We start from the raw sequence: 18,013 nt of genomic DNA on the forward strand, positions 1-18,013 counted from the left end.
ACACATACGTACTGAAATAAGAACGAAATCTATAATACGGTTATCTCTTTCATACGTTCGTGGTGTTGTTAACAAAAACGACGAAAACGTTCTAAATGCGCTTTATTTATCATACAAAAAACACCCTTGCGGAAACGTTGTCAAGGGTTATATCAGCGTGCTGAAAACTTATCTCTCAATCTGAGCGGAGTGACGTTAGCCGATGAAGCGAACAGTGGTCGCGCGGGAGTTCAATTCGTTTATTTTCTTCAGTTGTTGTTAAAAGTTTACATGGGAGGGTTGTGTCTGTCGTTGCTCTCGCGCGGCCATGTTTTCTTTTATTTCGTGATTTATAATAGTTATTTACCCAAAAACTTAATGGATTAATAGTTTATTATGTGTTAAAATAATATATAACTGTACTGTGGTGTAAATACAGCCGTGTTTACATGTTTTAAAGAAAGTTTTATCAATGTTTATGATGTAGGATTCAATATTTTTTGACATTTAAAACTTATTGGTCTGTACGCTGTGTTTTTTTGTGCTTTCGGATTATCAAAAGAGATGAAGATGACAATGTTTTCTGTGTTTGTGAATTGAAAATGACATAATATAATTTGGATTTTGAACAGAGGTGATTAATACATACTTCCAAGATGGGTTCTCCGTGCATATTTTTGTTGATCGCATTTTATTTTGTCACCTTGGCCACCGCTGGAATAATGGGAGATGAGTGTGATTGGACTGGAAGGTAAGAAATCAATTTATCACTAATCTGTAACATTAGTTACTTGGCTTGGCGTTGATCTAATTTTCTGTACATCTCTGTTCTTACTTTTTAGGTTATTTATACATATAGTCCATTACATATTCTATACAATTTCTGTTTTGAGAACCTTTAATGAAGCAGTAGATTCTTGATAATCATCAAACATACTAATTTAGTTTGTCTATGACGTGCGTTAGTTGGTCATGTGTGGAATTTGATTCCATGAACTTAATTTTTCTTTGAATTTAAGCATCATTTTGAAGAATTCTAAGCGCGGCACTTTTAGGCGCGGATTATGAAAATTACACATTGTTTCAACAATTACTGCAAGAAACTACTATTTACATGGCCAAAATAGATATTTAGGTTCTTAGTTTGGGTTAATTACGTAATTTTTAAATATTAAGATTGAAACGAAACTTTCGCAAGTTTCACTACACTACACTAGTTTTAGAAGGTAAATTTTGAACTATGATTAAATAAAAATGTAATTATAATGCATCTTTAAAATATCTATCACGACGTAAATAGTTGCTTCTTGTAATAATTAAGTTGAAACGATGTGTAATTTCGATGTTTAGGTTAGGGAAATATTTACCGTTATATGTGCCGAAATAAAAAAAATCAATGATTTACAATTGTTTGTGTAAGTATGTTTTTAATACATATAATTTAATAGGTATGTTGATACCTAATTATTAGCCGTCCAATACAACCCGTATGTTCATCTCAAATTTATTTATTTATAATAATTAATAATAGTTTTGATTTATAAAAAGGCCTCGTTACTCAGATCTGGTCACCAAACACGGCCATAGCCATTTCAAGCAAATTTTCATTTCTAAATGGTGGTCTTAATAAAACAAATTATTAAAATAAAATTTACTTGCGCACGCCGGGAATTGAACACGCGACCTCCAGCTTGCTAGTCGAGAGCCTTAGCCCTTTATCAATGCTTTATTTGCTGGTTTTGCGTGTTTACTTCGTGCAAAATACCAAACCCTTTACGGTGTTCCTGTATAAATATTTACAAAATCCTGCGCTTTAGCGTTGTTTTTAGTGTTTGCATTTGTTCGGAGGACGTACAAGTCTTTATAATTAGTTATTGCGGCATATTATTTCAGAATTAGAATACTTCAGAAACATTACATGTAAAAAAAAAAAAAAATCTGAAGTATTCTGCAAGTATTTTCGTTTTTTTTTTTTTTTTTTATATTAACTCCACACAGGAGGCCCTGAGGAAAATAATTTTCCTCAGGGCCTATGTCATCTTTGGGGATGCTGTGTGGAGGGTCTTTTTGTGGGGAGGAAGGAGTGAACATGGGTCTTGAAGAGTCCCATGTTGTAGGAGGGAGGAAACACAGAGGCCGGCAGTTCGTTCCACAGCCGAGCTGTTGAACCTAAGAACGAATCGTAGATGCGACCCGTTCTCATGTGACAAATGTCAACCGTGTACAAATGTTGGGCGCGCGTTTGGCGTGTATCCCGACTACGCACCGGTGCCGAAGGGATCAATGACGCTAGTTCCTCAGAGCATCTTCAATTGTAATACCGATAGAACAAGGACAGCATACCTACCTGACGCCTGTGCTCTAAAGATTGCAGTCCGTTTGTTAAGATTGGGGAATCTATCAAACAGACCGCCCGTTTCTGCACAGAGTCAAGGGTTTTTTTCAGGTATTTAGGGGCTCCGGACCAGAGATGGCTGCCAAATTCGACAGTAGGGCGCACTTGCGATTTGTACAGGGTCAGCAGTTGTGTATTATTAAAGTATCTGCGGGCCCTGTACAGTACGCCCAGCTTCTGAGAGGCCAACTTTACTCTGGCTTCGATGGAGCCCCCGTACCTGAGCTGGTCACTTATAGTTACACCAAGCATATCAATGGAAGGCCTGTTCGGAAGATTGCTTGAATGTGGGGAAAACGGATTTCAAAGTTCCCCACCGAATAGAGAATCTATTGTCACAATTACTTTCTTGGTAAATCGGTTTAACCGGTAATAAAAATTGATTTTGGGCGGGGTTAAATAGAATTATTTAAATAAGTCGTCTCAACTGGCCTAACCACAGTTTTAAATTAAAAAAATACCAGCAGAACTTAAAAATAACATTATTAAATTAAAAAATGACATACATAACTTAGCCACCCACCTTGTCACCTTGCTACTAAATAAAGTAACTTTCAGCTAGCAGTTTGCTATAAAAAAACATAAAACCAAGTCACACGAAAGCCAGTTAGGAAATCGTACATAATATTATTCTCTCTGATGTTAGATTGTGGTTTTTTTTTAAACACAAGTTTAGCTGTGATTAGCATACTCGGTTTTATCAGCGTGAACATCTCGCGGCGGGTATTACGACTGTATTCTGATGGAGGCACATAACGCATTGAGAGCTGGTGGCTGCCTTCAGGGGACATCTCACATTCCTTTATCTCTGGTGAAATGTACACATGGTAGGTAGGTAGATACCTGCTTGATGGACCCATTCTTCATTTACCACTGCCGCTATAATATATCAAATTACTACTATATTTTTTGGACACGTAATATTATTATTTATGGAAGACTATTTCTGAGGATACAAATTATTAAGTGTTAGAATCGTGAACTTTTTTTAATTCTAGCAACATTATTCTACGCCTTGTTCAGGGAATCTTAATCAACTTTATAATGACCTAATCTAGTTAACCTAACATTACCTTGCCTAGCTAGGGGTTTACTCAACCTAAGACGTTGTTAAAATCAAAAGCTTATTGTCAATATTATCAATTTAAGTCGTATTTCAAAGGAAATCGGCACTTCACACTAATATATCAATATCCATTTTCTAATAACCATAAAGCTATTATTAATAATGGAATATTGAAATCGTTGTATTCCCATGACGAATAAGGTGCTTTTACGACGAACCCGTGTAAAGTTACACAGGTAATAAAGAAAAATGTATACTTTAATTGTCTTAGAAGGTTGTTGCACAAGGTCGGGTAAGTTGTGGTTAACGCACCAACTTTCCTACGGTTAACACATACGTAAAACGGTGAATGTTGGTTCATAAAAAAATGGACAACCAAACATTTCTAAATATATTTTGTCCTGTTAGAATATACCTAGTTCTTTTTTTATTTTAAGCTTTTTCTAAAGTCATTGTAGATTTAAAACAGTGCTTCAATTAAATGAGTACTTTACCAATATGTAACAATCGTTTAATAACGTTTAATGGTGGACCCAAATGGGAGCCCTGTGAAACACTATCGTCGCGCCTTACTAATTTATTCTCTTTCGTAACCTTTGGCTTTATTTATTTACTAAGTTCAAAGGACGTCATATGTTTTGCTCTTGTATCGTACGTTGTTTTAAAAGTATAATTGCAATCCAATATTTCTTAGAATACATTATGTTGCAACTAATTCAGCGTGCTAAAATGCAAATGCTACAGCCATTGATTGAAACAGTCCAACCAACAATAATTAATTGTTCTTTTATAGTCATTTGCATTCCACAATAATTAATTATTTTTTGTGTAGAAGTAAAGTTTAGCCTAGCAACACTTGTACACTTTACAGCAGATCTATTCCTGACCATTTCCCACGGTAAGTAAGCTAGCTAATTTTATTAAGTTCCTTCGGCTCTGGCCCGAGTTTGTAGTTTATGTGGTGACCACAATCACCCACATGTGTTTGTCTTATCGCCAGATAAACGCGCATTCACTCCTTCCTTTCCTCACCGCAAATTAACTTTCCCATAGCGTGTTTCCCGAATAAATAAAGCGACGGTCAAGGTACAGGAAGTGCCTAAATTGCCACTCCACTCCTATTGATTAATTAATATTTGCAGAGAGGATGGAATGCCACACACCTCTGTTCTAGCATAGATTCGTTAGATCAGTCAGTCTGATTTTTTACATAACCCACGTACTCCCTTATCTGATTCATTGAACGTGATTTTTCTTTCTGGGACCTCCTTGGCTCTCAAAATGCATAGGTCTTGATTCGTTCACCCGCTTAGCGTGTCCAAACAATAAAAATGTTTGTTTTTTTTTCATTTACCACGGAGTGAAATTATGTTTGCTGCATTACCGCCTAGTGTGCCAAGAAATCCACCCTGGTTTTACTAGTAGCTGAAAGCATTTGCATCGATTTGATGGTATTTTGAAACATAAAAAATGCTCACAGCATACTAAAATATACCCTATAGCTTGACTTAATTGCAATCAATCAAAAAACGTATTATGTTCGTTATATTAGTGTTGATAAAAGCCCATAAAATTAATCAATTTACGCAGAGTAACGACTTCTGCTGATCTGCTGATCTGTACGTATAAATAAAAATAAGCTACTGCATGTAAATCCAAAAGGTCAACTGAGTTCAATAAATTATTACAATTCCTATATTGTATTCTAATACAATTGTATTCGCAACTCTATCCATGCGTTCAATCAAACCAAACTGCTAAAATGGCAGAATATATTGATGAATCGACTGTATAAACTAACAAATCATTTTGATTGCGAAATATTGATTCAAACAAAGCCATTGTTCGATAAATTATATCTAATATTATATCTTATACCGTTGTATCGCTTTCAAACATATCATTTGTTTTATTTCAACATTTAACCCGACCAATCACAAAAGTTATCCCGTGGGATTTTTTTGTACGCAGCATCAAAATTGACATTTCACGTAAAATTCAGCCGTTATAATTTTCATCTCACGATATTTTGAAATGCCAGCGATGTACTACAGTCTGTAAAGTAAACTCGAACCATACGAAGATGATGAATAACATCAGTGTATAGTTTATACGAATGAGATCATCTTGGATGTTTACCTAGTTTAAATGGCAAAAAAAAATATCGAAAAAAGTTATTTGGACAAAATATTCCTTTAATATAATAAAGCATTATTTAAATGCGATAATGTGACCGCAGAAATCCTGTTTTAATCAAGAATAGGCTTGGTAATTAACGATTGGTGACACAATAAATATAGTTTCGTATAATTTTGGGTATTTAAAAAAAAGGAATTTGAATACCGGTGCACGCCATTCAAGAACTTCTAAACTGTTGTCTCCGCGAATAAAACTCCGGCTTCATCAGAACACTTGAAATTTTAATGTGATTGATTTATTCACAATGGGCTTTGATATCTTATTAAGCAGGCGGTTATGATAATATGGACCTTATTTCTTATCCCCTTGGTCTCTGCAATACTCGATAGCTAACGCCATATATGGATAAACTAATAGATTAATGTAGAGCCATCTATGGGTGAAATTGCAAGGCCATTCAATACTCAAATACTAAAATTTAAAACAGTTGTTGTTTTCTATGTAATAATAAAATCACTCGGTAAGCTCAGGTGTCATTGTTGCATTTTGCAGAGATTTATCTGTCTACAATTTTTAGATCTATCCAAATATATTCAACGTCATTTCCTCCATGAACTAAGGTGCTTTTACATTTATTTTATTGATAGATGATTTAGAGAGTACATGTGGTTTTTTGTGATATTTTACCCTCCATGCTAGGGATGACCCTTTGTTATGGCGGGTGAATTTTACAGTTTGCGGACATAGAATCTATACATTACTATAATATAAAAACCAGAAAAATGATGTATAGCTAGTTTGGGTTGCAAGAAGAGGTCGGAGAAGTTAGAGAATTATAAGAAGATGAAAAATTTGAGAAATTATTAGTAAATAGATCACACTAATTAATTATGTACATACTATACCGCTAAGTTAGGGAATAAGGATATATTATGTTTTGTCTGAAAGGTGATTAAATTGATAGAGTGTAGAATGAATGGGTTTATAATTTTTGTAATACCTGCATCAACTGTAAAGCGCCCCTGAGGTGATATCTCACAAAAGCGGCGCTATAAAAATTGTCCAATATTATTATTATTATTATAGTTGTAATGTATTCCGTGTGTAGGGATCCATTTCGTAATTTATTTTTTAAAGGAATGGGGTCGACAGGGATAAGGTTAAAGATTTTAGGAGCTAGGAAGAAAAATTGTCTTTGAGCTGACGTGGTATGTAGTGAAGTCACTTTGTGGTGACCGTTGGTTATTGTTCTGGTGGTGTAGTTGTGTTGTAAGAGACTTTTGTTTTTATATTTGAGCAGGAAATGTATGTAGGAAAATTTGAGGTGGAGTTGTCGTATGTTTAAGACCATATACTCTATGATGAGTCGAGTGGAGGGGTATCTTGTCGGTCGCTTGTTAATGACACGTATTACCATGCTTTTAGAAGAGGTTCGATGGTAGATTGTGCACAGCCACCCCAGATTATAATGCCGTAAGCTAGTAGGGATTGGTAGAGAGCGTAGTATACAGTTTTAAGAATTGAGGTGGTAAGAATATTTCTTAGATTTCGATTTTAATCGCCAAATGTATGAAGTAGACCGTATTTATTGCACAAATATAGAAATTATATCGTTTTGTGCATATTTTTGCAAAAGTTCACAATATTTGACAGATCTTTATTAATTTTGGATAGTTAATAAAATCCGCCCTCCTGCCGACATTCATTGTTCCAGAAATCGAGCCAACTACATGGCATATAAGATGAAGTTTATATATTTACAATTACGTGTTTGTTCTGCAAGTGTCATCCGTGTTTCAACAGTAACAAGTTATTGAAGTAACACAAGTCCTTACTGTGTAATGTACGCATTAGTAAAGCAGGGAGAAGTACTCATGCGCCATGTGGGTTCGCCGCTGCGTTCAGAGTCCGCAGTTCGATTCCCACGCCGGAATTTCACATCAACAGTCCCACATGGCCGCTGCTCCACCGAAAATAAATGTGCCAATTAAATAAGCGATTAACGCTCTTAGCTGTGTTCTTGTTTTTATATTAACTAGTTGTTTGTGTATTTATTTAATTAAAGTAAATTATATATGTTTACTGTACAGCAAGACAAAAGAAAGACATCTTTGAAATTTTTAAAATTCGAAGTCCAAGAACAAGGCCAGGTTGTTTCGCGGAAAATAATATTTATTATTGTCATCAAACGGCCATTCAGCGCTATTTTTCAACATTTAATATTCACAATATAATTAAAAATAAGTCTCGAATCGTTTAACTATAATACCATAATAATATTATGGGACTATTTCCAAAAATTTCTGTGCAGCTAAATTCAGACTGGAGTAAAAAAACACCATATACTCGTAGATAGAGAAAAACGACTCGCAACCTGAATTCGGCTTAGAAAGTTTTTAAGTCCGAAGATTTCAGTAAAAACGTTTAGCTACAAACCTACTAATTACACTAAAAAATAGTCAATGATTTGACGGCCTCTAGCAAGCCGTAGCTCGCGGGTTCTAATCCTGGCGTGCGCAAGTAAATTTTATTTAATTATTTCGCTTAAAATAATATACAGTATATTTGCGGCCCGTTTCAGAGTGGAAAATACTCTCAGTGTCGCCTTGGTGTAAGGCTACCATTCAGAATTGAAACGTTGCTTGAAATAGCTTAGGCCGTGTTTGGTGACCAGATCTGAATAGCTAGGTAGTTCCCAACCTTCCTCCCCACATCTCCTCCCCCTCCCCACTATCTCAAGCTTCACAGCATACTCCAATTGATAAGTCTCACTGGCTCCAGACGGTTGTGAGCAGTTGGGACTCTGGTGCTGTTTCACATAGGTATTTTTTAAAATCGACAGAGTTCCAATCTCTACACCGCTATATTATCTTATATTTATTTCTTGGCTAATTTGTATAGCGCCTCTTTTGTGAGACATCACCTCAGGGGCGCTTTACAGTTGATGCAGGTATTACAAATAATATAAATATTACAAAAAGAAAGTGAGGTTAAGTTAAGTAAAATGAAGTACAGGAACAGGTGACACGAAGATAGAAGATGGAGACTCTGCAGCAAGAATCCTAGGTGGTGAAGTCCTTTTTTTATTATTGTAAAGTTCACTTTGTTACGAGACCTTTACTCGACGAAGTCCATAAATGCAGACTATTGCAAATTTCACCCTAATACAGGGTTTTCCAATAAGAGGTGTTATTTTGAATAGCCCACTATTTCGGTAAATGTTACTTTTGAAGCTGTCATTTTTTGACATTTGACAAGTAGAAACTACGCTATTAATAAAAATGAAACGATACACGCTTCAACGACGCATTGAAATTATTAAAATTCACTTGAGTGAATCAAATGCAAATCATCTTGAGTGATGAGGCCCATTTCCACCTCGGTGGCTTCGTCAACAAGCAAAATTGTCGCATCTGGGGCTCGGAAAACCCAAGAGTTATTGTTGAAAAGCCTCTCTATCCTCAACGTGTGACTGTTTGGTGCGGTTTATGGTCCGGCGGAGTCATTGGACCTTACTTTTTCGAAAATGAGGCTGGAGCAACAGTTACGGTGAATGGATTGCGCTATCGAGAGATGATTAATGATTTTTTATGGCCGGAATTGGATGGTATTGATCTGGACAACGTTTACTTTCAACAAGACGGCGCTACGTACCACACAAGCAACACCTCTTATTGGAAAACAATAACACCTCTTATTGGAAAACCCTGTAGAATCAGAACCAATATTTCACATTTAAGTCTCGAGGAGCAAGCTGTCTTATGATTATAATACGCCATATACGTTATATTGTTTTCGCAATCAGGCGCAGTTGAAATCTGCCATAAATCTCAATTTACGTTACATTAGAGCCACGGCATTAATGTTCGGACGCTTTTGGCCGTAAATTTTCTACATGTGTCGTGGGCTTCCATTTGCTGCGGGTACAGTTCATTCCAGACTTTAATAACCATCATCTAATATATTATTATTTAAATATATGTATATGCCTTGGCTAAAGTTTGTATGCCACTGAATTTGCGGATCATTAATTTGGCCAATGTGATTGTTAAAGCAAACGAAAAATGTGTAGGTTTTAATAAATCCCTCGCTTCGTTTTAGTTCGTCAGATTTCTGGGTTACAGTTTTGGACTTCTTAACATGGGACTTCGGTCGAATGTCTTGTTTGGTCATTTCTTGGCGTCTCGCATCCATTTCTAATTTCAGATGGTTGAATTGAATTCTTAGATTAAGTATTTTTTGCCTGCCATTTTAGGGATTTCTCGATGCTGACATCTGTGATGCCATATCGAAAAAACATGTTTCAGGGGTAAAAAAAACGGTTCCATGATAACTCCTCAAAATGACAATTCAACACACCTTTAAAAGGTGATATAAAGCTATTAGAAGCGATGAAATAAAAACCAGGTTAAATAGTTACAACCTAGTTACCCGGTCACCAAAAAAACTTGTTTTACAATGTTTTGAAAAATAAAAACCCTTTTTTCTTATCCTTTGTTCTATGCATAAAAAATTGTCATATAAACATTAGTATATCATTAAAAATAATTAATATAATACATATTTTTCGTTAGCCTTTTATTGAGAATTTAAATAAGAAAAAAACGGTACCGGTAATTTATCTACGATGCTTTATAAACAAACATTATATAATTTTCCTTTGAATAATGTGAAAAAAATATTGCTTTGGTTTTGATACACCATTAAAATAAAAACATTCAAATAAAATATTTTTTTACTGTTAACAAGTTTAACTTGTAGAACTCCATTTTAAATTTATTAATAATATTAAAATGTAAATAACTAAAATAAAATAAGTTTTTTGAACGATAATAATTAATAAAAATAAAGAAATACATTCCTGAATTCGGATTCGTTAAATCGTTAATCGTAATTTATCTACGATGCTTTAAAAACAAACATTATATAATTTTCCTGTGAATAATGTGAAAAAAATATTGCTTTGGTTTTGATACACCATTAAAATAAAAACATTCAAATAAAATATTTTTTTACTGTTAACAAGTTTAACTTGTAGAACTCTATTTTAAATTTATTAATAATATTAAAATGTAAATAACTAAAATAAAATAAGTTTTTTCAGATTAATGAGTTGAGGGAGAGTAAATACTCCTATAATTTATGTTGTTTACAAATTATTTATTGACAAAGACCTTTGTGAACCCATATTTAAGTTCAAGAAATACATTCCTGAATTCGGATTCGTTAAATCGTTCTTACTCAAAAATACATATTTTTAATGACCGATACCATAAAAATACTGTAAAGACCATGCATCTGGCAACACTGGTTAAAATCGTTCTGGCTTTTTGTATAGCTGCCATTATTGTCACAGCGAGAATACAAGAATGTTTCTAAGTTAAATTTGATGAGGTTTTGATGTACCATTTCAATCTTCTTAGGAAATTTAGCAGGTGTGTTATTATGTTATTTAAATTTTTAGGCGAATTTACTAAAGTGTATTTGTGTTTGGATTGTTCGAATCCAAATCATCGAATGATGGAACCGAACGCAAGCACCACAGACTACAATACTAACGTAACGATATGAATTCACGGACCACAATACTAACGTAACGAACCGACAGCCAAAGATGTAATCAAATAAAAGTAATGAAAAGCTGTAAGAGGTGACAAGCAGACAACGTGATACGTTTTGATCAGATGGCGATAGGTCCAAATAAAGTAGATGCGGAATGTTTGCAGAGATTTAAATAAAAGATCTTTCAAAAGTTATTAAATTATTTAGGACGGGTTGTTTCAAGAATTTGAAAAAATCATCAAATTTCAAAATTGATTTTCAAGTTCTGTGAAGGTTCTATTCATGTTATTGTTCAAATTATATCATTATTGACTAGTTGCTTTACAAAACTGAAATAGTAACAGAACTCGGATAGAACCTTCACAGAACTTGAATATCAACTTTGAATTTTGATGAGATGTTCAAATTCTGCGAAACCACCCGTCCTAAAAGTTATTTATCTTTTTTACTTGTACCATCATGTAGAATCATCCCCCGAAGTTAGCACACCCCGGACACCCTGTATATCAGACAAAACTCTTCATTGCTATCATTTAAAAAGGTAACTTTTAAACAGAACAAAATTAATGGGAACCTTGAAATCCAGAAGCTTTTGCTTCATCCGTTGAAATCCGTATTATATCATTATTGACCAGTTGCTTCACAAAACTGAATTAGTAACAGAACATGGATATAACCATCACAGAACTTGAAAATCAACTGTGAAATTTGATGAACTGTTCAAATTTTGTAAAACAACCCGTCCTTAGATATTCAAAATCAATTTATTCACCTGGTTACAAAACACTCAGTTAGAACAATTACTGCTAACAAAAACGGTTTTATTACGTTGTCTCAGTCGAATTTGAAATCCCGTTAAAAAAAAACCCTTTTTTATATTACCTTTTAACCTATTCGTTTTGTTTATTCGCGGCGGTGCATGTTTTAACAGACACGCGTGGTTTTTTATTTGACACCTCGATTCTGTGAGTAATTGAGCTGCGGCAACTGTAATGACGGGTTCTTGTAGACTTGGAGGAGAGGTCAACAGTATCGTGGAACCTAGAAATATCTAGTTTAACACTCTTCGTTGAGAATCCATCGTCACAATAATAAACTTACTATTGAAAAGTCACACTAAATGCTGGAACTTGTTTGGATACTGTGGAAATCTAAAGATCAAAGATATGAGTATAATTTTGTAGCAGTAATGACAAATTTGAAGATACGCAAAGTAATGCAAAATCATGTGTTTTTGATTTGAAAATTTGATCGCTTAGAAATATTTTGGATGGTTTAGTTAAATACTGTGGTTAAAAATACAATCAAGCCTTTTTTATAAGCTCAGAAAAAAATTAAGTATCAAGCCTATAAAAAGTGGTTTCATGTTTAACTTCTCCTTACGAACCCCTTTTCCTTTCCTTTCCCCTTTATTGTATAATGTGGCCAATTAAGATCTTTAGAACATGATGGTTTTGTGCCTGAACTTCGCATAGTAAAATAAAACGCATTTGGCGATGTTTTTTTTCTAGCTGAAATCAAAACAGCCGACTGGTGCTAAGCGGGAATTTAAACCATATCGCTATCTACATAAGGATTGTTATTGTTAGCGTTGTTAGCGGCGCATTTCAAAATGTTACATGATGTGGTGCATCGCCTTAGCCCTCTTAGGGATATGTTTTAGTACGATGGAATTGAACGGGGTATCACATCAGTATCGTATTCTTTACGATGCTAGTGTGATACCCCGTTCAATTTTTTAGCACAATGACATTGTATCGCATTAGTATTGTACTCTTTACGGTGCTAGTGTGATACCCCGTTCAATGTTTTAGCACAATGACATTGTATCACATTAGTATTGTACTCTTTACGATGCTAGTGTGATACCCCGTTCAATGTTTTAGCACAATGACATTGTATCACATTAGTATTGTACTCTTTACGATGCTAGTGTGATACCCCGTTCAATGTTTTAGCACAATGACATTGTATCGCATTAGTATTGTACTCTTTACGATGCTAGTGTGATACTCAAATAGTAACTTTAAAAAATATCCAAATTGTATTGTATTGAAATAATTGTACTACCTACAGATTTTAAATCGGAAAATTTTATGTGCGCTATAAAATAAAGCCTCTCTGAAAGAACACGTCGTGTCACGCTGATATTTGTACTAAAAAAACTTGCAGTGGGTTATTTTTATTTGTGTTACACTGCAATAAAATACCTGCGATATATAATCTCGTCGCCTCATTGATTCGTGCTTGCTTAGGCGATGTTTCAATAAAAACTAAATTACCTTTTAAATCAGCGAGACCGCCCAACGGTTCACTGGTCACTGGTCACTGGTCACTGGTCACTGGTCACTGGTCACTGGGTAGAGCTTAATCGTTTTTTTACCCGACGGGGTCAAGGGTTCGACTACCGTCGAGCTCAAAAAGGATAAGAAGCGAATATTTATTTATTTATTTTATTGTAATATCTACATTTGTATTATTAAAAATAAAACTTGAATAATTAAATAAGTTGCTTACGCCTGTTTTTTTATTAATTATTATCGTTCAAGGTTTTATTTTCATATTTTTTTCTTCATGTTGCAGTGGTGTTTTACTGTATTTTTGATTTTTTATAGGATACAATGTATCGTATGTTTCCCTATTCAACTAAGTTTGACACGCACAACTGTACAGTTAAATAGAGAAACATGTAGGATGTTTCTGAGGAAGACATGGCACGATCAAGTGAATCAGATACTTGAGTTGGGCCATGTCAAGACTCAGAATAATAGAAGAGTATGTGTGAGACGTTGTATGAATGTGAATGAGGCTAGGAGTGTGTGCCAAGGCCGAGTTGTTTGGCGGTCCGTCCTCTCTGCCTACCCCTGCGGGGAAACGGCGTGATGGTTAGTTAGTTAGTTAGTTAGTTTTGAGATAGGTTCATAAATATTCCATTTATTTAGATTTTGAAGCAATTCTTTAGATTCGAATATTAAGAACAGGGTAGATACGAACCTTGCAAGTAAGGACACGGATGATACTTAACTATTCAATATGTACAAGTGGGGGATTAGGTAGTACCCAAGATTACTATCCTCCTTATATTAGCTTAAATACTTGATAGATCATTTTAGTATTTTACGTATTCCTGCGCAAATACATAAGTTACCACTAATAATAGAGATTTCTATATGTAGTTAAAATGTCAATAAGACAGAAAAATGCATGGGGTCGTCGGAAGGCCCACTTGGTTACAGACGTTATGTTTGGCATCTTGGCCTATCAAGAGTTAAGAATGTTATTTTTTGTTCAGCGAAAATCACATACATTGTTATTTATAAATTTAATTTGGGTTATTTCACTAATTTAATTGCGCCCTTTGTCAAATTTTTTTATTTTTTAATTTTTTTTTTATTTAGTAGCTATATTATACATTTTTTAAAATTTTTTATAAGAATATATATATAAAAAATAGATGTTGATTATATTCATAGTCCTCCTCACTAGGAGATCCTGTGCTGAGGGGGACTAGGTTTTGGATAAGTTATTCAGCGACTTCTATGGTATGACTCCATGTTTTGGGTAAGGGTTTCCAGAAACTTCTACGACGATGTTTTAAATATGCTAGTAAGTTCTTTTTCCGGTAATTCCTTAAGCCAAGATTTAATGTTCTTAATGCAGTTGTTTTTTGTTTTGATTTGTTTGATACTAAGTGGGAGTTTGTTATATACCTTTACTGCTAAAAATTCAGAGCTTCTTTGTCCAAAGGTAGAGTTACACTTTGGTATAGTTAGTATCTCTGTTTGTTTGGCTCTGGTTTTATGAGTATGTGAGGTGTTTTCCTGAGAATTATTTTTGAGGTGTTGTACCAAAATATTTTTGGCATAGATTTTCTGTATGCTTGGAACGTCAAATTGTTTAAAAATTTCTGTTGTTGACGTCCTTATGGGAACCTTTAGTATGGTCTTTATGATGCAATTCTGAGTTACCTTCAGCTGTTTTATATGTTTTGATACTGCTGAGCCCCGTATCTTATTAGTATATTAGTATCTTCTATTTCTCTAAGCCATGCCTTTCAACTTTCGACGACTTAGTAACCTTTCTCTGATGTACTATGCTTCCAGATGAACACTCTGATGTCGCTGGATTTGATCATAAAACAACCATATCGGGACTTTCCACTCGCTGCGTGGCATTAAAATGATATTTATGTACCGTCCATTATTGCTGCCTGTGACTTGTGACACCAACACACTCGTAATAATAAAATCACGCTTATATTCTCTGAGACACTTTTAATTGGTTCCCCCTGACGCCATATTCCAACATATTTCACAATCTTTGTATTCGAGCTTCTGTTATTGGATATTTTTATACGTGATGTCATAATGTTAATAATTTGGTGCACATATTATGAAGTCAGATGTGCGCTTTGATACTGCATCTTACATGTAAATGTGCACTTTGCCCATGATTTATGCTGTACAACGTTAAATTAGTTGGAATAAACGACTTTCTATTTCCCATTTCGTATGCACACTGGTCTAATATACATGGATAATTGAAATATGTATCGATATTATATTTCACATTATACTATCGGTACATATACATTATACGTGCACAAAGTGTGCGTACCAATGGCGTATTTCGTAATTTTAGCAAGGTACTGGTTAGCTTTCGTTTTTGTTGACCTTTCATTATGTCTATACATATAGTGCGATTATAATTTAAAATAAGACAAAACTAATCTCAAAGCATTTGTAAACCATTTTACAAAATGCTAAATTGAAGAAATGTTAAAATATTCAGTATGACCAAATATCAGAAAACATTTAAATATCTGACTCTAGGAGATATAAAATCAAGTTGGAGTAACTAGATTTGTGCTAAAAGTGTTAAAGATTAATGGGGTTCAATACGTAAGTGGTATGCAGTTAGGTTAGCCTAACACCTCGTATCACATTGATATTTTTGGGCCTGATGATGGTGTGACCCTCACACTGTGCGCGTCGAGTTCCCATGGGCGGTCCCTTCCCCGGAAGGAAGTATTTGCCGACGGTTAACTGGCTAATGACACCATTGATACCAGGTAGTGTCATACCGTCATATCCACCTCCTGCATCCTCTGCCCCCCGGGTGCGTGGTAATTGTCAATCAGTTGACAACATCATAACATAATTGGCGCCCAACGACACGGTCGTCATGGTGTTTCCATTGCGGCCTGGTTACATGGCTATCAATGTTGACATGGCTAATAGCGTTCCCATGGAATGTTCTGAGAACGCACCCACCCTAGACCTGAGCGTTAAGCATCTGTCAAATCACTCAATCGAAGTCTGCTATTATTGACGACATGTCTGACAAACGCTAATCTGTAAGATAAATCATAAACATAACTGGCTACTGGCTACTACCGTTGCATGCTACGTAAAGCATTCATTATTGGCTCGCAGGGGTACTTGCTTTGAGAAAGTATCCCTTGGTGAAAGTGTGCTAAAGAGATCGTTTTTATTATCATTTCAGCACCATTCAAATATGATAATTATTTATTGTTGATTACTGCAGAAATAATTCGAGGTATTTTAGCGATTGGAGTTAAACTTGCAACAATAATAATAATAATTAGACAATTTATATTGCGCTGTTTTTCTGGAAAATCACCTCAAGGGCGCTGTACTATTTATTATTGTTTTTATTTATTATTTACAAACAGGCACAGAAAAACGTACTTATTATTTACAAACAGGTACAGAATAACATTCTTATTATTTACAAACAGGTACAGAAAAACATACTTATTATTTACAAACAAGTACAGAAAACATACTTATTATTTACAAACAGGTACAGAAAAACATAGTTATTATTTACAAACAGGTACAGAAAAACACTGGACATTGATACATTTGATATTAAACCCTCTATTACTATTGATATTACATTTATTAGAAGATTCGTGGCAAAAGTGGAGTTGATATTTCTTTAAAAGACTGGAGAATTTAGGACTGGAGAGATTTTATGAAATGACCTTAAAAAGCTTAAAAAATTTCAAGCTTTTTAAGTTCGCGTACTACATTCATCAGAGACATACGTTCACTATTCCATAGCCTGCGACCATTACGTTCATTACAAATAATACCTACATGTTTTTGATTAGGAGAGGTTCAAACGCAAAAAGTATATTTTATTTGGTAGGTGATTTTGGAGCCCTCTTTTGTTTGTTTTAACCCTTTTCAGAAGTCGTTCCACCCGATCATTACACTACTCTTGATCCGACTCTGCAAATCAACAGACTCGATGATAATTGAGCAACCATTTATTGTCTGCCTTTCTAGTAGATATACTGGACCTTGCTATCAATTTGATTGCAATAATACCGTATTAAAATAATATAATATATTGTATCAGATTACTCATTTAAATATCAGATAGCACGACGAAGTTAATCGAGGATTGAGCGATATTATAATGCATGCTTATACAGGGTTTTCCAATAAGAGGTGTCATTTTGAATGGCCCGCTATTTCGGTAGATGTTACTTTTGAAGCTGACATTTTTTGACATTTGACAAGTAGAAACTACGCCATTAATAAAAATGGAACGATACACGCTTCAACAACGCATTGAAATTATTAAATTATTAGATTTTACATTACTACTACGTAGTGCATCGCCTTAAGTCTTCCTCGGGAGTCCCTGACTTTTTCTACCGTCCACTCTGTATACCACATTATTACTAAAAAAAACTACATTGTATCGTCTATTCGACATAAACAAACAAACTTTGAAATTTTCAGCAAAATCGGTTCAGTAGTTTTGAGTCTATAGGGGACAAACAAAGAAACATTCATTTTTATATATGTATATAGATTTCCTCTCGCTTTACATTT

General features: G+C 34.5%; 1 protein-coding gene across 1 annotated transcript in view; it reads left to right on the forward strand.

Moving 5' to 3' along the window:
- Positions 1-270: 270 nt before the first annotated feature.
- LOC149419049 (meteorin-like protein) overlaps positions 271-18,013 on the forward strand; it is a 170,142-nt gene continuing 152,399 nt past the window's right edge. Inside the window, exon 1 of the mRNA XM_089638090.1 lies at positions 271-730. Coding sequence (XP_089494216.1) covers positions 636-730 — 95 coding nt within the window. The 5' untranslated portion in view covers positions 271-635. The remainder of the gene's footprint in view (positions 731-18,013) is intronic.

This window comes from Hesperophylax consimilis, chromosome 12, assembly GCF_061612785.1.
Source record: "Hesperophylax consimilis isolate HC1 chromosome 12, BYU_Hcon_1.0, whole genome shotgun sequence".
Classification (NCBI taxonomy): Eukaryota; Metazoa; Arthropoda; class Insecta; order Trichoptera; family Limnephilidae; genus Hesperophylax; species Hesperophylax consimilis.